General features: G+C 42.2%; 1 protein-coding gene across 2 annotated transcripts in view; it reads left to right on the top strand.

The window, feature by feature from the left end:
- The window catches only part of ILRUN (inflammation and lipid regulator with UBA-like and NBR1-like domains), a 109224-nt gene that overhangs the window by 60999 nt on the left and 21539 nt on the right, over positions 1-26686 (top strand). For both annotated transcript variants that reach the window (XM_010358061.2, XM_010358060.2), the window contains one exon: positions 26203-26552. In XM_010358061.2, the coding sequence (XP_010356363.1) occupies positions 26203-26552 (350 nt within the window). The remainder of the gene's footprint in view (positions 1-26202; positions 26553-26686) is intronic.

Raw genomic sequence — 26686 nt, 5'->3', positions numbered from 1 at the left:
TCCACATAGTTTTTTAAAATCCATGTATTAAAAGCAGAAAACTTCTTTGTTGTTTAAATATGGTATTGTGCTATATATCCTTATGTAACCTACTTTTTTCTGCCATTCACTAATGTTTTAGAACTTCTTCCCCTTAACATTAAATACTTTCAAAAACACAGTTTTTAGTAATTCCATACCATTCCACTAGATTACTATTAACTATAAACTATTATGGATTTCTTTTAATTGAGGTAAAATCCACATAATAATAAATCATTTTAAAGCATGCGGTTTAGTGTTACTTAGTACATTTATGGTGTTGTGTAACCATTATCTCTATTTGATTCCAATGTATTTTATCACCCCCAAAGGAAACCTCATACCTGTTAAGCGGTCGTTCCCCTTTTCTCCCTTCCTGCAGCCCCTGACAGCCACTAATGTTCTTTCTGTTTCTCTGAGTAGATACTTCTTTGTGCTGGGATAGGGCAAGATATATAAATAGTAGGCAAATAATAAAATGTATTAGGCCATGCATGGTGGCTCACTCCTGTAATCCCGGCAATTTGGGAGACCGAGGTGGGTAGATCACTTGAGGTCAGGTGTTTGAGACCAGCCTGGCCAACTTGGTGAAACGCTGTCTGTATCAAAAAATACAAAAATTAGCTGGGCGTGATGCTACATGCCTGTAATTCCTGCTACTTGAAAGGCTGAGGCAGGAGAATGCTTGAACCCAGGAGGTGGAGGTTGTGGTGAGCCAAGATCGCGCCACTGCTCTCCAGCCTGGGTGACAGAGTGAGTCCCTGTCTCAAAAAAAAAGATGGGGGGTTGGGGGACTGAGAAACACTGGTGAAGTTCATAGTCCAGGAGTGTAGGTTCACCAAAAGACTGAAACCTAATCACACCTTACCATTATGTTACTACTGGCTTCTTTACTACGGTTTCTTTTAGCCAGTACATCCTGTCTACCTTTCAGCAGGGCATACTAAAAAGCAAGAAACACAGTTTGGAGAAATTGAATAGCATCACAATCAGTTTTGGCAGGCGTGTTGGAATTATTAGGCTAGGAATTTTTTAAAAATCTGTAAATAGTATGCTAAGTTCTTCAATGGAAAAAGTAGATAACATGCAAGAACAGATGGATAATGTAAGCAGGGAGATGGAAATTCTAAGAAAGAATCAAAATGCCAGAGATAAACATTAACAGAAATGAAAAATGACTTTGATGAGCTTGTTAGTGACTGGACACAACTGAGAAAATCTCTGAGCTTGTGGATATGTCAATAGAAATTCCAAAACTGAAGAAGAGAGAAAAGGCTGAATAAAAATAGAACAAGCCAGGTACAGTGATGTGTGCCTGTAGTCCCAGTTATTTGGGAGGCTGAGGCAGGAACATTCCTTGAGCCCAGGAGTTCAAGTCCAGCCTGGGCAACATAGTGAGACCTCATTGCTTATAAAAACAAACCCAGGGCCAGGAGCTGTGGCTACGCCTGTAATCCCAGCACTTTGGGAGGCCGAGGCAGGCAGATCACAAGGTCAAGAGATCGAGACCATCCTGGCCAACATAGTGCAACTCCATCTCTACTAAAAATACAAAAATTAGCTGGGTATGGTGGTACACGCCTGTAGTTCCAGCTACTCGGGAGGCTGAGGCAGGAGAATCGCTTGAACCCAAGAGGCGGAGGTTGCAGTGAGCCAAGATCACGCCACTGCACTCCAGACTGGCGACAGAGTGAGACTCCATTTAAAAAACAAAACAAAAACCAGAATACAGTAACCTTCCCACCACCCTATCTACAGTTTCACTTTCCATGATTTCAGTTACCCATAGTCAACCACAGTCTGAAAATATCAGATGGAAAATTCCAGAAATAAACAATTCTTAAGTTTCAAATTGCATTCCATTCTCAGGGGCATTCCATCTTGCCCAGGATATGAATCATCCCTTTGTCTAGCATATCCACGTGTATGCACTATTCACTTGTTAGTCACTTAGTAGCCATCTTGGTTATCAGATCAACTGTTGGGATATTGCAGTGCTTGAGTCGAAGTAACTCCTGTTTTACTTAATAATGGCCCCCAAATGCAAGAGCAGTGATACTAGCATATTGTTGAAATTGTTCTATTTTATTATCAGTTATTGTTAATCTCTTACTGTGCCTAATTATAAGTCAAAATTTATCATAGGTATGTAGGTATAGGGAAAAACATCATATATATAAGATTTAGTACTTTCCATACTTTCAGTCATCCACTGGGAGTCTGGGAACTTATTTTCCATGGATGAGGGAGGACTGCTGTATCCACGAACTATGGGACAACTACAAAAGGCTTAACGTAACGCATAATGGGAATAACAGAAGGATAGTAGAGAAAGGAACAGAAACACTATTTGAAGCAATATGGCTGAAAATTTCTCCAAATTAATGTCAGACATCAAATCACAGATCCAGGAAGCTCAGAGAACACCAAGCAGGATAATGCCCAGAAAATGACGTGCCCAGAAAATGACATCTGGCATATCATATTCGGAAACTGCAGAAAATCAAAGATAAAGAAAAATCTTGAAAGAAGCCAAAGGGGAAAAATACCTTACCTATGGAGGAGTAACAGTAAGAATTATATATGATTTCTCCTCAGAAATGCAATCAAGAAGAGAGTGGAATGAAATATTTTAAATATTGAGGCTAGGCACAGTGACTTACGCCTATAATCCCAGCACTTTGGGAGTCTGAGGCAGAAGGATAACTTGAGCCCAGGAGTTCAAGACCAGCATGGCCAACATAGGATAATTAAGAAATATTACGAGCAACTCTGTGCCCACAAACTTGATAACCTAGATGTAATGGAATAATTCCTTGAAATACACAATTTGCCAAAGCTTGCTCAAGAAAACATAGACAACTTGAATAGGCTTTTTTGTCTGTTAAAGAAGCTGGATCAGTAATTAAACTTCTGCAACAGAAAGCACCAGGGCCAAATGAGTTTTCTGGTGAATTCTACCAAACATTTAATGAGGAATTATACTAATTCTCTTTTTATGTATTTTTTGAAACAGAGTCTTGCTCTGTCACCCAGGCTGGTATGCAGTGATCTCAGGTCACTGCAACCTCCGTCTCCCAGGCACAAATGATCCTCTCACCTTAGCCTCCCAAGTAGCTGGGACTACAGGCCTGTGTCGCCACACCTGGCTAGTTTTCTTTTGGTAGAGATGGTATTCCGCCATGTTGTCCAGGCTGGTCTTGAACTCCTGGGTCAAGCAATCTTCCTGGGATTACAGGTGTGAGCCACCACACCCAGCCTATACTAATTCTCTGCAATTTCCTTCAGAAGATAGAAGCAAATGGAATACTTCCTAACTCCTTCTGTGAGACCAACATTACCCTAATAACCAAACCAGACAAAAATTACAGGAAATTTCTCATGAACCTAGATGCACATATCCTCAATAAAATATTAGCAGATTGAATTTCAAAAATGTGTAAAAAGGCCAGGCACAGTGGCGCACGCCTGTAATCTCAACACTTTAGGGGGCTGAGGCGGGCAGATCACCTGAGATCAGGAGTTCAAGACCAGCCTGGCCAACATGGTGAAACCTCGTCTCTAGTAAAAATTCAAAAGTTAGCTGAGCATAGTGCTGTGCGCCTGTAGTCCCAGCTACTCGGGAGGCTGAGGTAGGAGAATTGTTTGAACCCGGCAGGTAGAGGTTGCAGTGAGTTGAGATTGTGTCACAGCACTCCAACCTGAGTGACAGAAACAATATTTGGAGTGAGATTCCATCTCAAAAAAAAAAAGCGTAAAAAGAATTACATGCAGGCCTGGGCGAGGTGGCTCACACCTGTAATCCCAGCACTTCGGGAGACTGAGGCTGGTGGGTCACTTGAGGTCAGGAGTTCAAGACCAGCCTGGCTGACATGGCAAAACCCTGTCTCTACTAAAAATACAAAAATTAGCTGGGTGTGGTGGTGCATGTCTGTAGTCCTAGCTACTCAGTAGGCTGAGGCAGGAGAATAGCTTGAATCAGGGAGGTGGAGGTTGCGGTGAGCCGAGATCGCGCCATTGCACTCCATCCTGAGCAACAAGAGCAAAACTCCGTCTCAAAAAAAAACAAAAAAAAACAGTTAAACAGTGGGCCAAAGACCTGAACAGACATCTCACCAAAGATGCACAGATGGCATGGCATATAAAAACTTATGAGAAGATATTCACCATTATATGTTTTCAGGACAATACAAGTTAAAACAACTATGAGATATCACTATACACCTATTAAGATGGCCATAATCCCAAACGCCAACAATACCAAATGCTGGCAGGAATATGAAGCAACAGGAATTCTCATTCACTGCTGGTGGGAATGCAAAATGGTACAGCCACATTCTCTTACCCTCCCGTCAGCAGCTGTGCTCTTTGGTATTTACCCAGAGATGTTGAAAACTTATATTCACACAAAAACCTGCACACAGATGTTTATAGCAGCTTTATATATAATTGTCAAAACTTGGATGCAATGAAGAAGACCTTTAGTTGGTGAGTGGACACATAAACTGTGGTACACCTGGACAATGGAGTATTACTCAGCACTGAAAAGAAATGAGCCATTAAGGCACATGGAAGAACCTTAAATGCATATTACCAAGTGAAAGAAGCTGATCTGAAAAGGCTACATACTGTTGGATTCCAACTCTATGACATTTTGGAAAAGATAAAACTGCGGAGACAGTAAAAGGATCAGTGGTTGTCAGAACTGGGGGCAGGGAGACATGAATAGGCAAAATACAGATTTTTAGGGCAGTGAAAAGTATTCTGAATACCACTTTTTTTTTTTTTTTTTTGAGATGGAGTCTTGCTCTGTCGCCCAGTCTGGAGTGCAGTGGCATGATCTTGGCTCACTGCAACCTCCGCCTCCCGAGTTCAAGCAGTTCCCCTTTCTCAGTCTCCTGAGTAGCTGGGATTACAAGTGTGCGCCACCACACGGCTTATTTTTATATTTTCAGTAGAGATGCGGTTTCACCATTTTGGTAAGGATGGTCTGGAACTCCTGACCTTGTGATCTTCCCACCTCAGCCTCCTAAAGTGCTAGGATTACAGGCGTGAGCCACCACACCCCACCTGATATATTAATATAATGGGGGATACATGTCATTGTACATTTGTCCAGACCCATAGAATGTACAACACAGAGTGAGCCCTAACATAAACTATTGATTTTGGTGATAATGGCATGTCAGTGTTGGCTCATTGATTGTAACAAATAGTACCACTGGTGCATTGTGTTGATAGGCAGGTTGTGCATATGTGGGGGAAATATCTGTACCTTCCTTTTGGTTTTGCTGTGAACCTAAAACTGCTGTAAAAAAAAATAAAATACGATCGGGCAAGGTGACTCATGCCTGTAATTCCAGCACTTTGAGAGCCTGAGGCAGGAGGATCGCTTGAGGCCCAGGAGTTTGAGACCATCCTGGGCAATATATTGAAAGACCCCCATCTCGGCCGGGCGCGGTGGCTCAAGCCTGTAATCCCAGCACTTTGGGAGGCCGAGACGGGCGGATCATGAGGTCAGGAGATCAAGACCATCCTGGCTGACACGGTGAAACCTCGTCTCTACTAAAAAAATACAAAAACTAGCCGGGCGAGGTGGCTGGGCGCCTGTAGTCCCAGCTACTCGGGAGGCTGAGGCAGGAGAATGGCGTAAATCTGGGAGGCGGAGCTTGCAGTGAGCTGAGATCCGGCCACTGCACTCCAGCCCGGGTGACAGAGCGAGACTCCGCCTCAAAAAAAAAAAAAAAAAAAAAAAAAAAAAAAAAAAAAAAATTTAAAAATTAGCTGAGCATGGTGACATGCACCTGTAGTCCTAGCTACTTTGCTGGCAAAGGTGGGAAGATTGCTTGAGTTCAGGAGGTCAAGACTATCAAGACTACAGTGAGCTGTGATAGCACCATTGCACTCCAGCCTGAGCAACAAACAGAGACTCTGTCTTGGAAAAGAGAAAAATAAAGAATCTGTTAAAAAATGCCTCTCAGCCGGGTGCAGTGGCTTACACCTGTAATCCCAGCACTTCGGGAGGCCAAGGTGGGCGGATCTCGGGGTCAGGAGATCGAGACCATCCTGGCTAACACGATGAAACTCCGTCTCTACTAAAAATACAAAAACTTAGCTGGGCGTGGTGGTGGGCGCCTGTAGTCCCAGCTACTCGGGGGGCTGAGGCAGGAGAATGGCGTGAACCTGGGAGGCGGAGGTTGCAGTGAGCCAAGATTGTGCCACTGCACTCCAGCCTGGGCGACAGAGATTCCGTCTCCAAAAAAAAAAAGCCTCTCAGTAAGAAAAAATAATGAACAGAAGAAATAATAACCTTTGAAGTAGGATAGACTGGAAGGACTTTCCCAAATATGGGAAACTTTACCAGATTTAGTCTTTTAACTAAATTAGATTCATGTTTGGTGATTGGGAGAAGATACTTCATTTCTAAACTGAAAGAAGGTGGGCAAAAGCACAAACTCTGGTTAAGCATGACTAGTACACTTTTGGCATTGTGTGGGAAAGAATGGGAGATAGATTGGAGATCATAATACTCTTTGATGAAGATTAGCACCCACTGGTCATCTGAAAGAGAGTCGAGTAGCTAACCATCACGGATCAAGGTGTACAACTTGAGCATGTCTGACCAAGAGAACATGTGTATACTCTGCACATCAGATGTGGGTGAGTGGTTTGACTGCCTTTTGTAGGACTGAGATGTCCAGATGCCCATGAGGGAGTTCTAAGTAACCCCATGAGAGATGTTGATAGAGATGTTAAATCAGCACCTACTCAGTCTGGTGCTGAATTAATGTCCCCCAAAGCTCTGTGCTCACATTTGAACCAGGAAAATACCTTGGCCCATGAAGGGTGTGTGGTGGAGATGAGAAGGAAGGGATGCTTGGTAAAGTTGGATAAGACCAAAGAAATGAAGAAGATAGTGGGAAGAAATAGGAAAAAAACGGGGGGGAAGGGAGGAGGAGGGAAAAAGAAGAAACATTTAGGAAGTTCTGCTTTGTTGCTATATTCAACTCCGACTTCTGTCAGTGAATTTGATGACTAAAGAGCTAGTGTAGGCTGGGCGCGGTGGCTCAAGCCTGTAATCCCAGCACTTTGGGAGGCCGAGACGGGCGGATCACGAGGTCAGGAGATCGAGACCATCCTGGCTAATACTGGTGAAACCCTGTCTCTACTAAAAAGTACAAAAAACTAGCCGGGCGAGGTGGCGGGCGCCTGTAGTCCCAGCTACTCGGGAGGCTGAGGCAGGAGAATGGCGTAAACCCGGGAGGCGGAGCTTGCAGTGAGCTGAGATCCGGCCACTGCACTCCAGCCTGGGCGGCAGAGCAAGACTCCGTCTAAAAAAGAAAGAGCTAGTGTAGTTCTCCTTGGAGAGAATGTTGAGGGGGAGAGGTTACTGTTTTATTTGTTCTGCTGGTTCTTGCAGTGGTCCAGCTAGGTTTGTGATATTGATGGGGAGCAGTTTCCTTGAAGCCAGAAACAAAGACCATCCTCTTTCAGGACGAGAGGGAAGAGAGATCAGAGTTAACACAATGTATTATCTAAGATCTCTAGGAAGCAAAAGCTTTCACTAAGAGTAACTAGTTACCATCAGTAATGATGTCTTATACTTTTTGTTCATAATTGTATCCAAGATAGGGTTTGAGTTTCTTTTAAAAGACCAATGAGGCTTATATCTTACTTTGTTTTTAGTTGTTCAAAACTAACAAATTAGCTCTGTAGAAGTTAAACCTCACCTTGGAAGATGTACCAGAGGAATGGGTGGTGGTTGTTTTTAAATGTTGGAATTTAAAGTTGAATTAGGTGGCCGGGCGTGGTGGCTCACACCTGTAATCCCAGCACTTGGGCCTAGGCAGGTGGATCACCTGAGGTCAGGAGTTCGAGATCAGCCTGGTAAACATGGTGAAATCCCATCTTTACTAAAAAAAAAAAAAAAAAAAAAAATTAGCCAGGTGTGGTGGCGCATGCCTGCAATCCCAGCTACTTGGGAGGCTAAGGCAGGAGAATAGCTTGAATCTGGGAGGTGGAGGTTGTCGTGAGCCGAGATCATGCCATTGCTCTCCAGCCTGGGCAATAAGAGTGAAACTGCATCCAAAAAAAGGGTGAATTAGGTAATTAGTTGGTAGTCTAGAATTTGACTTTCTGGTTATTTAATTAATAAATACTTGGAAGTATTTCTTGAGTATCTTATTCTACATTTTATCCTTTGATGAAAATCTCACGGGTATCAAGATGCACCAAGTGTGTCCCAATTATACTGGTTGGTAAATTCACCAGAACTGGTGAAGGAGGCTGGGCACGGTGGCTCATACCTGTAATCCCAGCACTTTGGGAGGCCAAGGTGGGCTGATCACTTGAGGTCAGGAGTTCAAGACCAACCTGACCAACATGGTGAAACCCCATCTCTACCAAAAATACAAAAATTAGCTGGGCGTGGTGACAGACACCTGTACTCCCAGCTACTTGGGAGGCTGAGGCATGAGAATCGCTTGAACCGAGGAGGCAGAGGTTGCAGTGAGCCGAGATCGTGACACTGCACTCCAGCCTGGGCAACAGAGTGACACTCAAAAAAGCAAAAACAAAAAGAAGTGTTGGAGGAGTAAGAGTACCAGCCATTTATATTCCTGTTTGCATACAAAATGGACAATATTTAAATGTTAAGCCTTTTTATCCAATGTTATATTTAAGTGCTTCTCAACATTAATGCCAAAATGATTTTATGCCAGCTGTGTAGATTTGCCTCTTAATGTACTGTAGCTATCATTTTGATTTCCTGCATATCCTTAAACACAATTGTACTTTGAAATTTAAATTAGTAATTAAAGTTCTTAAGTGTAGTTTCATGCTATATTATGTTTTTTTGTGGTAGTGCTATTACCCACTCAGATTATGCTTTTTTCATAGACTATAGAAGTTTAAATTATTAGGATAATATTTCCATCTTTTCTGCCAGGAAGTATTTTCTCCATGAGTATTAATTATTTTCTGATTAGTGGAACTCTCAAAACTGACCAGGGGTGGTGTGGGAGTGTTGCAAGATGTCATCAGTAAGCACTAGACCAGGAGTAAAGAAGATCTGACTTCTAATTCTAATTCTGCCACATAATAAATTACTGATTGGCCTTCAACAAATAACAGAATCACTAGGCCTCTGATGTTTTTGTTTTTGTTTTCATTAATTGTGGTAAAATAACACGTACGGTTTATTGTAACCATTTCTAAGTGTACAGTTCACTGGCAATAAGTATATTCACAAGCATCACCACTATTCACCTCTAGAACTTCATCTGCAATACTGAAACTGTGTACCCATTAATAATTCTCCATTTCCCTTCACCCCAGCCATTGGAAACCGCCATTCTACTGTCTCTGATTTTGACTACCTTACATACCTCACATAAGTGGAATTATATAGTATCTGTCCATTTGGGACTAGTTTATTTCACTTAACATTATCAAGGTTCATCCATATTATAGCATGTATCAGAATTTCCTTCCTTTTAAAGGCTGAATAATATTTTGGTGTATGTATATACTACATTTTGTTCATTGATCTTTTTTTTTTTTTTTTTTTTGAGACGGAGTCTCACTCTGTCGCCCAGGCTGGAGTGCAGTGGCCGGATCTCAGCTCACTGCAAGCTCCGCCTTCCGGGTTGACACCATTCTCCTGCCTCAGTCTCCTGAGTAGCTGGGACTACAGGCACCTGCCATCTCGCCCAGCTAGCTTTTTGTATTTTTTAGTAGAGACGGGGTTTCACCGTGTTAGCCAGGATGGTCTCGATCTCCTGACCTGGTGATCCGCCCGTCTCGGCCTCCCAAAGTGCTGGGATTACAGGCTTGAGCCACCGCGCCCAGCCTGTTCATTGATCTTTTACTGGACATTTGGGTTACTTCCACCTTTTGGCTATTGTGAATAATGCTACTGTGAATGAACATGGGTGTACAAATATCTCTTTGAGACTCTGTTTTCAGATCGTTAGGTTATATACCTAGAAGTAGAGTTGCTGGATCATTTGTCAATTCTATGTTCAATTTTTTTGTGGAATCGTATTGTTTTCCATAGCAGCTGCACCATTTACATTCCCCACAGCACACAAGGTTTCTAATTTCTCCACGTCCTCACCAACATTTGGCATTTTCTGATGTCTCTAGGAAGCAAAAGCTTTCACCAAGGGCAACTAAGCATTTTTTTTTTTTTAGTAGTAGCCATCATAATAGGTGTGAGGTGGTATCTCACTGTGATTTGATTTGCATTTCCCCAGAGATTAGTAATGTTAAGTATCTTTTTAAGTGCTAATTGGCCATTTGTATTTTTATAGAAATGTGTATGCAAGTTCTTTGCCCATTTTGAAATCTGGTTGTGTTTTCTGTTGTTGAGTTGTAGGAGTTCTTTATATATTTGAGATACTAACCCCTTATGACATATATGATCTGTACATATTTTCTCTCATTCCATGGGTAGCCTTTTCACTCTGTTGATTGTGTCATTTGATGCAGTTTTTGATTCTGATGTCCAATTTATTAGCTTTTGGTGTCATATTCAAGAGACCATTGCCAAATCCAATGTGATGAAGCTTTTGCCCTATGCTTTTTTCTAGGAGTTTTATAATTTTAGCTCATATGTTTAGGTCTTTGATCCATTTTGAGTTAATTTTTGTATATGGTGTAAGGTAAGGGTCCAACTTCATTCTTTTGCATGTGGATATGCAGTTTTCTCAGCATCGTTTTTTGAAAAGACTGTCCTTTCACTGTTGAGTTGTTTTGGCACCCTTGTTGAAATTATTTGACCATATACACAAGGTTTGTTTCTGGGCACTTTCTTCTATTCCATTGGTCTATATGTCTGTCTTTCTGCCAATACCACACTAGTTTGTTTGTTTGTTTTTGAAATGGAGTCTTGCTCTGTCGCCAGGCTGGAGTGCAGTGGCGCAATCTTGGCTCACTGCAACCTCTGCCCCCCTGGGTTCAAGCGATTCTCCTGCCTCAGCCTCCTGAGTACCTGGGACCACAGGGGTACACCACAATGCCTGGCTAATTTTTTGTATTTTTAGTAGAGACGGGGGTTTCACCATGTTTGGCCGGGCTGGTCTCAAACTCCTGACCTCAAGTGATCTGCCCGCCTCGGCCTCCCGAAGTGCTGGGATTACAGGCATGATCCACTGTGCCGGGCCACTTTGTGATAAGTTTTGACATCAGGAATAAGTTAGTCTTCTTTTTCAGAATTATTTTGACCGTTCAAAAATTTTTAGCTCTTAGTGATGCTAAGATTAAAGGATTCAGGTGGTAACAGGCTGATCCCTCCATTGCAGAGGTCTTACCCATCAATCAATATTTTGCATAGTGGTTTCATCAATTTGTGATGATTGCCTAAATCATTTCATTAGAAGTTACAAAGTAGTGATTCCTTCTACTTTTATTAGCTGGAATTCTTTTGAAGTGGAGGAATCCTTTTCTTCATCAACAGTGACTTATCTTGAAATTTAATTTCTACCAAAAAGACTGGTTAAATTCTTAATTCTTTACCTTTAGTTTTCAATTGTTAGAGTAAGAACATGATGCTCTCGTTGCTTTCAATGAAATTAATGAAGAAGAAGAATTAAAGGTTTGATTTGATTTCCCCCTTTTTGTAGGTGTCGTTATAAACTCTTAGATTCTATATATGAAACTTGTTTTAGTTCATTGCAGATAGTGGCTAAGGAATATGTATTTTTAACACATAAACCACATGATCTTGATGGAGGTGGTTGGTCTGCAGAGCAGATTCCTGTAAAGTAGTGTTATGGATTTTAAAACAGTTACTGTTTTGTTGTGTATGTCTTCCCTACCAAAGATGATATCCATTAAGAAGTTAGTGTCCAGTCTTATCAAAGGCAGATGTTATCAACATAATTTATCATTATTTTAAAATGTATTATTGTATTTGAGACAGGGTCTCACTTTGTCATCCAGGCTGGAGTGCGGTGGCACAATCGTAGCTTACTGCAGCCTCAAACTTACGGGCTCAAGCAGTCCTCCCACCTCAGCCTCCTGAGTAGTTGGGACTACAGGCACGTGCCATGATGCCCAGCTAATTTTTAAATTTTTTTTATAGAGACGGGGTGTAGCTGTGTTGCTATACTTGTGGGCTTAAGTGATCCTTCCTCCTTAGCCTCCTGAGAGGCTGGAGACAACAGGCATGAACCACTGTGCTCTACAATAATTTATATTTAAATTAGCAATATTAAATGTTAACATAGTAAGGAGGTCTCTTCTGCCTTCAATTTACTGTCATTGTTGTAGTTCTCCAGGTTAAATTAGACACACCTGATCCTCAGACGTTATCCTTAACAGTGACTCTAACTTCCAACAGGGCAACACAGTAAACAGTTCTTTAATGCTACTTATGGTGCTAAGTACTTTCGCATTAACAATTTGCTCCTTATTGAGCACCTGCCTTGTGCCAGTCACCATCCTAGGGAATTTACTTATCTCCATTTTTACAGTGTCCCACCTTGACCTAATTTTATTTTTTGAATATGTAAAACATTTTATGATTCCTAAGTCAAAACTCATTTACATAATACATTTAGATGGATTATAATATATGTCCATCCCTGCCCCCTTCAGCTAGTCCCATCCTCCTGCTATAGGGTACTCATTTTTATTCATTGGTTTTTTCTTTTAGCAAACACTATCAAATGTATATAAATTTGCCCCTTTTCTAACAGAAACTTATAACTACAGATATTGATCTTCATCTTAATTTTTTTTTTTTTTTTTTTTGAAACAGAGTCTTGCTTTGTCACCCAGGCTGGAGTGCAGTGGTGCGATCTTGGCTCACTGCAACCTCTGCCTCCTAGGTTCAAACGATTCTCTTGCCTCAGCCTCCCAAGTAGCTGGGAGTACAGGCCCGCATCACCATTCTTGGCTAATTTTTGTATTTTCAGTAGAGACGGGGTTTTACCATGTTGGCCAAGCTGATCTTGAACTCCTGACCTCAGGTGATCCACCCACCTCGGCTTCCCAAAGTATTACAGGTGTGAGCCACTGTGCCTGGCCACTTTTTTTCACTTAATATGTATATCCTAGAGAGCACTCTTAAAAAGTAATAGAGGCCAGATGTGGTGACTCATGCCTGTCTTCCCAGCACTTTGTAATGCTGAGGCAGGAGAATCACTTCAGCCCAGGAGTTGAAGACCAGCCTGGGCAACAAAAGGAGACCCCATTTCTACAAAAAGTAAAAAATTAGTCAGGCAGGGTGGCAAGTGGCCTATATGTAGTCCCAGCTACTCAAGAGGTTGAGGTGGAAGGATCACTTGAGCCTGGGAGGTCAAGGCTGCAGTGAGCCATGATTATGCCACTACACTCCATCCAGCCTGAGTGACACAGTGAGACTCTGTCTCAAAAAAAAGTTAATGGAAATCCTCATTTCTTCTGTGATATAGAAGAAATGAAAGTCCTTCTCTGTATATATTCTGTGTACCTACTGATGGACATTTGAGTTGTTTTAAATTTCTTGCTGTTAACGAATAATGCAGTATTCTTAATTTTCCTCTAATAGCTTCTTCCTCATCTCTCTGCCCTCATAGCAAAAATTCTTTGCAAATGTACCAGTAATAATTGTCTCCACCTCCTGATCTCTTACTCTCACAAATTCTGTGTAGCTCTCTATCCCCATTACTCCACTGAAACTGACTGCTCTTTTCAAGCTCTCCAGTGACCTTTGTGTTGCTACATCCAACGGTTTGTCCTTAGTGATCTACTGACTTGACTTACTAACAGCACTGGACCCAGCTGGTGACTCTGTCCTCTTGAAACACTTGTGGCTAGGCTTCTAGAACACCATAGACTCCTGGTTTTCCTTTATTGTCAGGGTCGTTCCTTCTCTATCTTTTCTGATGCCCTTATTATTGAATGAATACATTTCTTCTCCTTCCTTATGGTATCAGCTGGTGGCTGAGCTGGGTGGGCCCATTTCAGGGGAGGGCAGTCATGCAGGAGGGAAGACTGTAAGGAAAGGGGGGATGGGGTCTCTGCATCTATGAGCTGGGAGGAGGAGGAGGAGAGGAAGGCATCTGGGTTCAGAGATCACCAGGAGCAAGCCTGTAGTCTTGACAAAATCGGATTATTGAAATGATGCAGTGAGTGAAGGCACTTCGGAGGAACTGTGGAGTGCCGTCAAACAGGAAGGAGGAGGGAAACATCTTTTGTAGGGCTTGGGTTCTAGCTAAAGGATTCTGAGGAAGCTTTAAGGGATGCTTGGTGGGACAGGGTCAGTTCTGGATTGGTTGCTGTTTCTGAGACAGGATTAGGTAAAACAGGAATAATTAGGATTTAGGTGTTGACATGAAGCAAGGGCAGTTTAGCAACTGGGGATCCTCAGTAGTAGATGGCTATAGCAAACCAGGTCTGGAAGCATTATTGCTACTAAGGCAGTAGCCACACAAAGAGAGGGTCATTAGGACATTTTACTGCTGCTGCATGACCTTGGGAGAAATAATATTCCCTCTTAACTTTGTACTTGTCTTTATCTGTGTCTGTCCTCCCAGTCCAATTATGGAAGAGTTGCTTTTTCCTTTTTCATTCTGAACAGATTTTCATTTTTCAGCCCCAGCCAGGTTTTTACTCTTAATTTCATGGCACTGATTTCTTGGATTTGGGAAGCAGGGATCCTTGTTTCCTAAGATTTGAGGGAAATAAATAAGTGATTAAATGATTGCTGTACACTTCCCTCCCCGTGTTTAAAGGAAAACCTCATATTTTTGAAATAGGGCATAATATGGAAAAATTGTGAAATAGGAATAGTTTCTTTGTTGTTTCCCCTTCAGTTCTCCTTTCAGTGCCTTTCTTAGGCTTCTCTTCTCTCCTATGTGAACTTGTGCCCATTGGTTGATCGGATTTGTTGCTCTGATGATTAGATTTAAGGTAGCTTAATAGGTTTTTTGAGGGGCATTTGCATTTTAAAAGGACATTCCTGGGTATAATACTAAATACTAAGGAACAAGTTTCTAATGCACATTTGAGGCAAGAGGTGGTAGAGAGTGAGAATGGGTAGGGATGCGAAGTTTCCAGAGGTTGTCCTTCAGCAGTACTCTGCTGCTGGTGGGGTCTAAGCCTCAGAAATCAGAAGTCACTGAGAAGGTGATGAACTGGAGCCTGTCTCTACCCTTTTCCCCTTTAGGTGCTGAGGTGTAGGTGGCATGTTGATAGACGTGGTGAAAGAATCTGAGTGCCCACACATGTGTCGGGGAGCGTGGCTAATGTGCTGAGTAAGTTATGTGGCAGTGCAGACTAGAAGTTGAGACTAGAGATCAGCACCGGGACAACTGGAAGTTCCTTCTTTTCACAATGGTATCCACACACTGCTACCTTAGCAGTTCTGAGAGACACACAGAAAGATGTCAAGACCTGCTCATGATACTGACTTTTTTTTTTCCCCCAATTTAGAGAGCATGTACTGTTTATTAACTGGCTAGATTAGAAAAATAATCATGGTAGACGCCTTAGTTCATTCTTCTAATAAGCCTGTTGATCTGGTCTACCCTGTTTCCACCATCTCCACCTTCTACAAAATGGGTAGTTTTTTCTTCATTCCACTTCATGCAGAAGATAATTTGAAGGGCCACAGGAAGTTATTTGCTTCTTTGAAGCATTTTCCAACAGTATAGATCTCATGATCAAGTCCTCCATGCAGGTGTTGCCATATTTACCAAGAGGTCGAGCAATCAAGGTGTTGTCTGTCAGAGCAATTCACTTCTTACTGATTTTGCCATAACCATGCTTGTAGGTTAGTTCATTTACTGACTTCAGATTTGGGTACTCCTATGCAGTATATGGTTCTGCAATCCTCAGCATGTTAATTGAAGCCTGTTGAACTTCACAAAGGTTCCATTAAAGATTTGATGAAGGCAAAGAAGCTGCAACACGTTTCAGACCTTTGGGTTCACACCATTGATACCTCTGATCCTGATGATAAATGCCAATTTGGGTTCTGCAGATACATAGAAGTTGCTAGCTTTTCTTGCCATCCTCGCCATTTGAATTTCAGTTCTGTGCATCTGCCTGTATTCCTTGTGATAGTGCTCTGGTTTTTCATAGATAAGCTTCCTCCTTGCCTTTCAAAGCATCTTTTGGGCAAACTTCTTTCTCAAGCAATTGATCTTCAGCTCTGCAAAATTCCTTTGCTTTTTCTTAAGGGTTTCTGGCACAGCAGGAACCTTCTTCTCTTTGACACCCTCCATGGTTCAAGCCTGAAAAGAGCATAATACTGACTTTTGCACTGCCTACTGTTAGGACATGTTTCAGTCCACTTTCAAGCCTTTCTCACTGAAGCTGGACAGTACATAGCCAGCTTTTCTATAGAGATGAAATATGGGCCTGCAGCTTATAGCTCAGCAGTGGACTGTAGCCAGACCCCTTTTGTTTCTTAATCCTCAGGGAAAATGTGAGGTTCCTGTTCTGCTTTGAAGATCGGTTGATGTTCCTAAAGGATTTGAACCCACAACCTCCAAATCTGGAAGTGGCCTCCACCATAATCTTCATATTGACCTTCACCAGGCTTTGCCTTCTGACACCAGGGCATTCATGTCTCACAACTCCCAGGCACAAGGAGTGGTGTTTGCCCAAAGATCAGAAGCGTCCAGGAGTTTAGTCTTAGCTATACCTTTAACTACTGGGAGGTGTCCATGTGCATTAGATTTTTGAAAGTGGTACTTTCCCAAGTCTCCTGACCTTTCCCCTTGGGAAGCCCAGAACCAAGTGGAGGTCTGTTGATGAAGCAGTGTATTGTTTGGTTTAAGTGGTTTCTCTTTACAACTGCTGGTCAGAAGTAGGCTCTGGGATTAGTCAAGCAGCCTCAGCCCAACATCCACATCAAGATGATGGTGGTTCAGTTGTACGGTCATTGATGTAACCCTAGTTTGAAGACTGTTAACTGACCTGTAATGTTTTACTGGGAAAGGGAGCGTTTCCCTGCAGATAGGACTGGCTTCTGTCTTCAGCTGATAAAACAGTGTTTTTGAGGCTTCTGAAGGACTTGGGTACATGATGGTTCCCTGTTTTTGCCCTACTACAAGCTTGTTCTGCCCCTTGCTAGATATCAAAGCACTCTCTTTTGCTATTCAGTTCTCTCCATAGAGAGTGGTCTTCATCTCTTTTGCAGTTTTAGTTTTTGTTTATGTTTGAGATGAAGTCTCGCTCTGTGTTCCAGGCTGGAGTGCAGCGGCATGATCTCGGCTCACTGCAACCTCCCCCTCCCAGGTTCATGCGATTCTCCTGCCTCAGCCTCCCCAGTAGCTGGGATTACAGGTGTGTGCCACCACGCCTGGCTAATTTTTGTATTTTTAGTAAAGACAGGGTTTCACCATGTTGGCCGTACTGGTCTCGAACTCCTGACCTCAGATGATCCACCCACCTCAACCTCCCAAAGTCCTGGGACTACAGATGTGAGCCACCATGCCTGCCCTCTATTGCAATTTTACCTGTTAATTTCTGAAATATGATTTTCTGATACTGTACCAATTTTTTTAGTGGACTTCATATTTTGTAATCATTAGGTTTACAGAGAAGTTGCAAATACATTCTTTTTTTTTTTTTTTTTTTTTTTTTTGAGACGGAGTCTTGCTCTGTCGCCCGAGCTGGAGTGCAGTGGCCCGATCTCAGCTCACTGCAAGCTCCGCCTCCCGGGTTCCCACCATTCTCCTGCCTCAGCCTCCGGAGTAGCTGGGACTACAGGCGCCCGCCACCTCACCCGGCTAGTTTTTTGTATTTTTAGTAGAGACGGTGTTTCACCGTGTTAGCCAGGATGGTCTCGATCTCCTGACCTCGTGATCCACCCGTCTCGGCCTCCCAAAGTGCTGGGATTACAGGCTTGAGCCACCGCGCCCAGCCGAAAATACATTCTTATATACCCAGTTTTTCCTATTATTATCACCTTATATTATCTTAGTACACTTGTTAAGGACATCAACATTGGTATATTACTATTAATTAAACTCCAGACTTTATTTGGATTTCACCAATTTTTTCACTAATGACCTCTTTCTATTCCAGAATCCAATCTAGGCTACCATATTACACTTAGTTGTCATGTGTCCCCATCTCCTCTAGTCTGTGACAATTTCTCAGTCTTTCAGTGTTTTTCATGACCCTGTCTTAAGGAATACTGTCTTAAGGACAGTATTTTCTGTCTTAAGGACAGTAAATTCCTGTCTTAAGGAATACTGGCAAGTATCCTGTAGAATGACATGTAATCTGAGCTTGTCTGATGTTTTCCTCATGATTAGACTGATGTTACGGGTTTCAGGAAGAATACCACAGAGGTATTTGCTTTTTCTTAAGGGTTTCTGGCACAGCAGGAACCTTCTTCTCTTTGACACCCTCCATGGTTCAAGCCTGAAAAGAGCATAATACTGACTGAAAAACACTGAAAGACTGAGAAATTGTCACAGACTAGAGGAGATGGGGACACATGACAACTAAGTGTAATATGGTAGCCTAGATTGGATTCTGGAATAGAAAGAGGTCATTAGTGAAAAAATTGGTGAAATCCAAATAAAGTCTGGAGTGAGAAAGACAGTATTTTCTGTCTTAAGACAGTAAATTCCTGTCTTAAGGAATACTGGCAAGTATCCTGTAGAATGACATGTAATCTGAGCTTGTCTGATGTTTTCCTCATGATTAGACTGATGTTACGGGTTTCAGGAAGAATACCACAGAGGTAAAGTACCTTATCAAGGATATTTGATATTCATCTAATATCATTGGTGATGCTAACCTTAATGGCTTGGTTAAGTAGTATGTTTGCCGAGTTTTTCTATTGTAGAGTTACTGTTTTTCCTTTTCCCTATTAAATTTTTTGGAAGCAAATTGTAAGGCTAGCCCACTCTCAAGGAGGGAATGGGAGATGTATGAGATGTATGGAATTAAGCTCTACCTCTTGGAAACAGGGAGTATCTACATATATTGTTTGGAATTCCTCTGTGAGGAAGTTTGTCTCTTCTCTCCCACTTATGTGTATAACACATGTATCTTTTTTTTTTGGAATGGAGTCTTGCTCTGTTGCCCAGGCTGGAGTGCAGTGGCGTGACCTCTGCGCACTGCAAGCTCTGCCTCCTGGGGTTCCCGCCATTCTCCTGCCTCCGCCTCCCAAGTAGCTGGGACTACAGGCGCCCGCCACCACGCCTGGCTAATTTTTTGTATATTTAGTAGAGATGGAGTTTCACCGTGTTAGCCAGGATGGTCTCGATCTCCTGACCTGGCGATCCACCCACCTTGGCATCCCACAGTGCTGGGATTATAGGCATGAGCCACCGCTCATCAGCCAGGATTCATGTATATTTATTTTATACTTTGGATTGTGACTTAAAACTGTGTTATTTATTATGTTGCTCAAATTGTTCCAGCTTTGGCCAGTGGGAGTTCTTTCTGGTTGGTTTTTATGTCCCTATGACATGCCCTTATCCTTTTGTTCTTTGACCACTTTCTTTCTGGTACTATAGGATGTTCCAGATTCATCTTGTATTTTCCATGCCCTAGCCGTAGAATCAGCCATTTATCCAAGGAGCTCTTGTGCTTTTTATTGGAGAATCCTATATAGAAACCAAAATCTGGGCACTAGGTGTGTTCATTGCTACTGGGGTGTCATAACTTCTAGTCCTTCTTGGCAAACAGAGCTAGATAATACATGTATGCACACCGACTTTTGTATATAGACATATCTACAACTGATTCTGTATTTCTTCATCTGTCGTAACCAGGAACTTATATTGACATCTCTGACTTTAATTCAGTACCACAGCATTCATTTTTATAATGCCTGCCTTTCTTGCTTATCTATAGTATCTTCAAAAGTGAGAAACCTTGTTCCCACTATCTAACATCCTTTTACTTCTTTGTTCAGCCCCAGTACACATGGACAGCAGTTTCAGAATTATATCCCATCAGAAACAAATTTACCATTTGGGAATGTTGCACTGATTTTTACAATTTTATTTTACTGAAGAAATTATGGATGTGTGTATATGCTGATTATGATGTGATTTGACCGTGATGCTAGCTTTTATATGTATGCAGACATTTTTTATCTGACCATAATCTATAATGTCTTTGTATGTCAGTATCATTAAGATTACGGATGTGGGCTCCAAGTTAAACATTTTCCTTTTATTCTCTTACATTTATTTTTAAAATTTGATTGGTTTTGGTTTTGTTGTTGTTGTTGTTACTTTTTTTTTTTTTTTTGAGACAGAGTCTCACTCTGTCATCCAGGCCAGAGTGCAGTGACATGATCTCAGCTCACTGCAACCTCCAACTCCTAGGTTCAAGTGATTCTCATGCCTCAGCATGCTGGGTAGCTGAGACTACAGGTGCACACCAGCACGTGTGGCAAATATTTTTATTTTTAGTAGGGATGGGGTTTCACCATATTGCCCAGGCTGGTCTGGAACTCCTGACCTTAAGTGATCCACCTGCCTTGGCCTCCCAAAGTGCTGGCATTACAGGCATGAGCCATTGTGCCTGGCCTCTTTTACACTTATAGTCCAAGATTAAGAAATAGGAAAGCTGGCCGGGCGCGGTGGCTCAAGCCTGTAATCCCAGCACTTTGGGAGGCCGAGACGGGCGGATCACGAGGTCAGGAGATCGAGACCATCCTGGCTAACATGGTGAAACCCCGTCTCTACTAAAAATACAAAAAACTAGCTGGGCGAGGTGGCGGGCGCCTGTAGTCCCAGCTACTCAGGAGGCTGAGGCAGGAGAATGGCGTGAACCCGGGAGGCAGAGCTTGCAGTGAGCCAAGATTGCGCCACTGCACTCCAGTCTGGGCGACAGAGCGAGACTCCGCCTAAAAAAAAAAAAAAAAAAAAAATAGGAAAGCTATGTTCTCTCTTTAGTAATTTATGATGTATTTCTGCAAAAGGAAGTTTATACTATAATAATGAGGTTTTGTCATCTGTAAAAAGGACAAGTTGAATGAGATAACATTTACAGTACTTTCTAGCTCTAATGTTCTGTCTCTGGTGCTTTTTATTTTGATTATTATTTTTTGAGACAGGGTCTTACTCTGTTGCCCAGGCTGAAGTGCAGTGGTACAACCTCGACCTCCCAAGCTTAGGATATCTTCCCACCTCAGCCTCCCAAGTAGCTGGGTCTACAGGCATGTGCCACCATGCCTGGCTAATTTTTGGATTTTTTGTGGAAACAGTGTTTGACCATGTTGCCTAGGCTGGTGTTGCCATAGGCTGGTCTCAAACTCCTGAGCTCAAGCGATCTGCTCACCTTGGCTTCCCAAAGTGCTGGGATTACAGATGTGAGCTGCTGTGCCTGACCTCAGGTGCTTTAAAAGAAGATCTCCTTCAGGCCAGACATTTTAAAATCAGGGTCTCCGTTTGCTTTCTAAGTCCTCATTGTGTTCTCATGGCACATTATTCTACCTCCTTGGCTACTTCTTTGGGACATTTTGTGGTCCATTCTTCCTTTTGGTGCCAAAGATCATATGTCTGTGGGTAAAGATACTGTGGCTTGGGAAATGGGACTGACTTAACCATAGGTTTAGTTCCCTGGGTACTTGGGTTCCCACATTCCTGTTAGGTGTGTGTTTTTAAAGCTATACTAAAAGCTGGGTGTTCTCAGTCTGCTTTAACTTGAATTATGACCTTGAGCCCATCACTTTTACCTCTAGACTTCACATTTTTAAAATCTAGAAAATGAAGCAGTTTCACTGGATGATCTCTTATACTTGTGGTTTTATTATAACAGATGGTAAAATATCTGGCTAGCAGCGAGTTCTTACCTCAGTAATCAAGGCATTCTGGTAAGAATCGGGAATGGTCATTGTCTGTGAAACAAGCTTATTAGGCCATCCTTACCTTTACTTTGTCATTTGTTTGATTAAAAATAATGCAGTAGGCAGGGGGTGAACACATTCTGGAATGTAAGGTCTGGAAGTGGTACAGGATGACTGAGATTGTACAATGTAGAAGGTGTATTTTGCTGTTCATGATGACCCATTGCAGCAGTAACTTAGGAGGGTCAGAACTGATATTTATTGTTGGTATTTATAAATCAGTGGCTTCTCAAATGACTTTCCTTTTATAGCAACTATGTAGAATCTATATACAGAGCTGAGCAATAGCCAATGCAAAGAGAGGGGGAGGTGGCTTAAGTATGATAAGTTCTGGTGAGTCATACTAAAGACATTTTTAGCCAGTGCAGTGGCTTATACCTGCAATCCCATTACTTGGAGAGGCTGAACCAGGAGGATCGCTTGAGCCCAGGAGTTTAACAACCTGGGCAACATAGTGAGACCTCATCTCTACTAAAAATTTAATTAAAAAAAAAAAAGACATCAAAGAGAGAGAGAGAGAGAGAGAGAGAGAGAGAGAGGAGAGAGAGAGAGAGAGAGAGAGAGAGAGAGAGAGAGAGAGAGAGAGAAAGAAAGAGAGATAGAGAGATAGAGAGAAGGGAGGGAGGGGAAAGGAGAGGAAAGGAGAGGGGGATAGGGAAAGAAGTCTCACTATGTTGTCCAGAATGGTCTCAAACTCCTGGGCTCAAGTGATCCTCCTGCCTCAACCACCCAGAGTGCTGGAATTACAGGTGCTAGCCACTGCACCCAGCCTAATGATGCTTTAGTTCTAAAGAGGGAAAAGGGGTGGTGGTAGGTCATTAGTCTTATTTATGGATAATAGCTTTCTCATAAGCGTTTAGTTTCCTGAGCTAAGAGAATGAAGCATATGACCTGTAGCTGAGTAGCTATGTGCCAAGTCTATCGTGTACTTAAAAAGAATTTATTTTTGAAACAGATGGGTGGTAGACGAGAAGTAGGAGTAAAACTACAGGTTGAGTGAGTATCCCTTATCTGCAATGCTTGAGACCAGAATTGTTTCAGATTTTAGATTTTTTTTGATTTTTGAATATTTGTGTTATATCAGTTCATCATCCCTAATCCAAAAATCCAAAATCTGAAATGATTCAATGAGCTTTTCTTTTGAGTGTCAGATTGGTGGTCACAAAGTTTTGGGTTTTCGAATTAGGAATACTCAGCCTGTATTGTAAGACAGGGCATATCTGTTTGGGAAAAGCAAATAGTAGAGTGAAGGAATGCTATCTTTTGTTGGAAAGCTAGGATAGGAGAGCATGGAATGATTCGTCCTCAGACTGGCTGCGATTGGATTGACCCACTTCATTGGATTGATTTATGAGATTGAGCTTTGAACACAGGTCCTCTGACGCACTGTTCCTAGCACTGTCCCAGATTTTCAAGGGAAGTGGCACACTACATGTGCAGTGTTGTCAAGAGGTTTAACTTTTATGATGCTAGTTTACATGAGGATTTATATGTTCTTTAATGATATGTGTATCTGGAATGAATGCACATTCCTGTGAGTCATGCTGGTGGCTTTAATTTCCCCTTCTCAGAGGAGAAAGAAGTTGCTAATTCCAGGAGTGAACAGCAGATGTCACTGCATCTCCACTTACTAGGGTCTGACTCTTAGCTGTTTGGATACAGCCAGTTCTTAATACAGCTCCCAAACCTCTAAGTTTTTATGGTTGTGTGATACTCTGAGATTCCTTTTTTTTTTTTTTTTTTTTTTTGAGACAAGCTCTCACTCTGTCATCCAGGCTGGAGTGCAGGGGCACGATCTTGGCTCACTACAACCTCCGCCTCCCAGGTTCAAGCGATTCTCCCATGTCAGCCTCCCAAGTAGCCGGGACTACAGGCATGCACCACCACACCCAGCTAATTTTTGTATTTTTAGTAGAGACAGGGTTTTGCCATGTTGGCAAGGCTGGTCTCGAACTCCTGACCTCAAGTGATCCACCCACCTCGGCCTCCCAAAGTGTTGGGATTACAGGCATGAGCCACCATGCCCAGCCAGGCTGCCTTCTTTTGATATACAGCCCAAAGTAAAAATTTAGTATGAACACAGCCTAAGAGAGTTTTCCTTAGTTTCCTTCACTACTTGTTTTTAGTGTTTGTTCTAGGATTATATTATCTCTATTTCTAGGTAGCTAACTGGTGGAATGTATTTGCCTTTTTCTATCAACCTTTCAACAGTTATTTAGGAGCCTAGACAATTTTCTGTATTTGTTTTGAGTAGGGTTCACACAGTTAAAAGCTTCTTGGCCTTTCTGTATTTTGCTTTTTGAAAACCTTCCAGCAGGAATGTGCGTGTCTCTGTTCTCTGGAGTGAGGTGCTGAACATCAAAGGAAACCGCTACTTTCTTATTTTATTTGAACCCTTAGCTTTGGCACTTGAGCAAATCAAGAACTGAACTATGAACAAATGTCCTATGGTGCATCTATTTAAAAATACATGTATGGTTTAATTGTGGATAGGTGGTAGGGTTTCCCTCTATAGTCATGGACTGCATAATGATGTTTTGGTCAATGTGGTAGTCCCATAAAATTATAATGGAGCTGAAAAATTCCCATTACCTAGTGATGCTGTAGCTTCCATAACATTGTAGTTTATTTTTTAATGAATTTGGTGTAGCCTAATTGCACAGTGTTTATGAAGTCTACATTAGTGTTCAGTAATGTCCACATTCACTCGCTGACTCACCCAGATCAACTTCCAGGCTTGAAAGCTCCATTCATAGTAAATTCCCTAGACAGGTATATCATTTTTTATCTTTCATATCATATATTCTATTATTCTATGTTTAGATTTTTTTGTTGTTGTTATTTATTTATTTATTTTGAGATGGAGTCTCGCTCTGTCACCTAGGCTAGAGTGCAGTGGCGCAATCTCGGCTCCACCTCCCGGGCTCAAGCAGTTCTCCTGCCTCAGCCTCCTGAGTAGCTGGGATTATAGGCACCTGCCACCACGCCCAGGTAATTTTTAAATTTTTAGTAGAGACGGAGTTTCACTATGTTGGCCAGGCTGGTCTCGAACTCCTGACCTCAAGTGATCTGCCTGCTTCCACCTCCCAAAGTGTTGAGATTACAGGCGTGAGCTGCCACCCCCGTCCGTAATGTTTTTTTTTTTTTTTAAGACAGAGTCTTGCTGTGTTGCCTGGGCTGGAGTGCATTGGTGCAATCACAGATCACTGCAGCCTGTACCTCCTGGGCTCAAGCAATCCTCCCACCTGTGTCCCCCAAGTAGCTGGGACTATAGGCGAGCACCACCACAGTCAGCTAATTTTTAAATTTTTGGTAGAGACAGGGTCTCCCTGTGTCACCCAGGCCAGTCTCAAACTTCTGGTCTGAAGTGATCCTCCTGCCTAGACCTCCCAGAGTGCCCGGGATTACAGGCATGAAAAATTGCGCCTGGCCTTAGATATGTTTAGATACACACATACTTACTATTGTACTATAGTTGACTACAGTATTCAATATAGTAATGGTATAGTAACATGCTGTAGAGATTTGTAGCCTAGAAGCAATAGGCTATACCATCTAGCCTAGGGTGTGTAGTAGGCTCTACCATCTAGGTTTGTACACTCTATGATGTTCACACAGTGATGAAATTACCTGATACATTTCTCAGAACATACCTTCTTCATTAAGCAATGCATGACTGTATGACAGAAAAGCAAAGCAGGTGTTAAATTGGGTATTTTAGAAATACACCAAATTCTTGGTGGTTTTTGGTCAAATAGCCAGGGTGATAGTATCTTCCATTTTGTCTAGATAAGTGCTGGTCCTGGCGTGGTTATTAATAGGTCCCTCGTTCACTCTTATTTGTCCTAGTTTGAACAACCTATGGTCATTCTAAATTGCTCCCAAAGGGAAGAGCGTTGGTAAAGTTGTAATTCTCGTAATTGTAAGCATTTTAAAACTTCAGAACTATGCCAGTCCTGAATTTTCTGAGTTAAATACATGTAAAATAAAGTGAAAAACCGCAAAGAGGTGTTAATTCTAGGAAGAGTAACTTGATTTCTATATATTGATCGTTCTCTGGAATAATGATTTCCAAAGATGACAGTGCATTGGCATCAACTGGTAAGCTTTTTATAAATAGAGTTTCATGGATCTTACCACAGACCTCTGCTGAATTTATAGTAGAATTTGGATTTGACATTACCAAAAATGTAGCTATGCATGCAATGCAAATGTACCGGCAGCTTTGTTAGCAAGCTTTTAAAACTGGCATATAGAAGAATGTTTCATTCTATGGTTTGGATAATGTTTGGGGTTTTTGGTGGTGGCTATCTTGGGCCATAAGGGTAAGCCTGGCATTGACATGAGTTACCTTTTTGTTTCAGATGTCATCTGGGTGATTCTCAGTGTGGAGGTGGGTGGACTTTTAGGAGTAACGCAGCAGCTGTCATCTTTTGAAACGGAGTTCAACACACAGCCTCATCGTAAGGTAGAAGGAAACTTCAACCCTTTTGCCTCTCCCCAAAAGAACCGACAATCAGATGAAAACAACTTAAAAGACCCTGGGGGCTCCGAGTTCGACTCGATCAGCAAAAACACTTGGGCTCCTGCTCCTGACACATGGGCTCCTGCTCCTGACCAAACTGAGCAAGACCAGAATAGACTGTCACAGAACTCTGTAAATCTGTCTCCCAGCAGTCACGCAAACAACTTATCAGTAGTGACTTACAGTAAGGTAGGTGCCCTTGGAGAAGAGAAGGGGTAGGTGGTGGGCCTTGGGACTTGTGATACCCCTTCATGGCAAACCTAAAATCCTAGACTGCCGCTCCCCAGAGGAGGTTCTTTAAGACTGCTCAGCTCTCCTGCCTA

The sequence above is a fragment of the Rhinopithecus roxellana genome, chromosome 4 (assembly GCF_007565055.1).
Source record: "Rhinopithecus roxellana isolate Shanxi Qingling chromosome 4, ASM756505v1, whole genome shotgun sequence".
In the NCBI taxonomy this organism is placed as follows: Eukaryota; Metazoa; Chordata; class Mammalia; order Primates; family Cercopithecidae; genus Rhinopithecus; species Rhinopithecus roxellana.
Note: the sequence above shows the minus strand (reverse complement) of the source record. Positions and strands in the feature narration are given on the sequence as shown.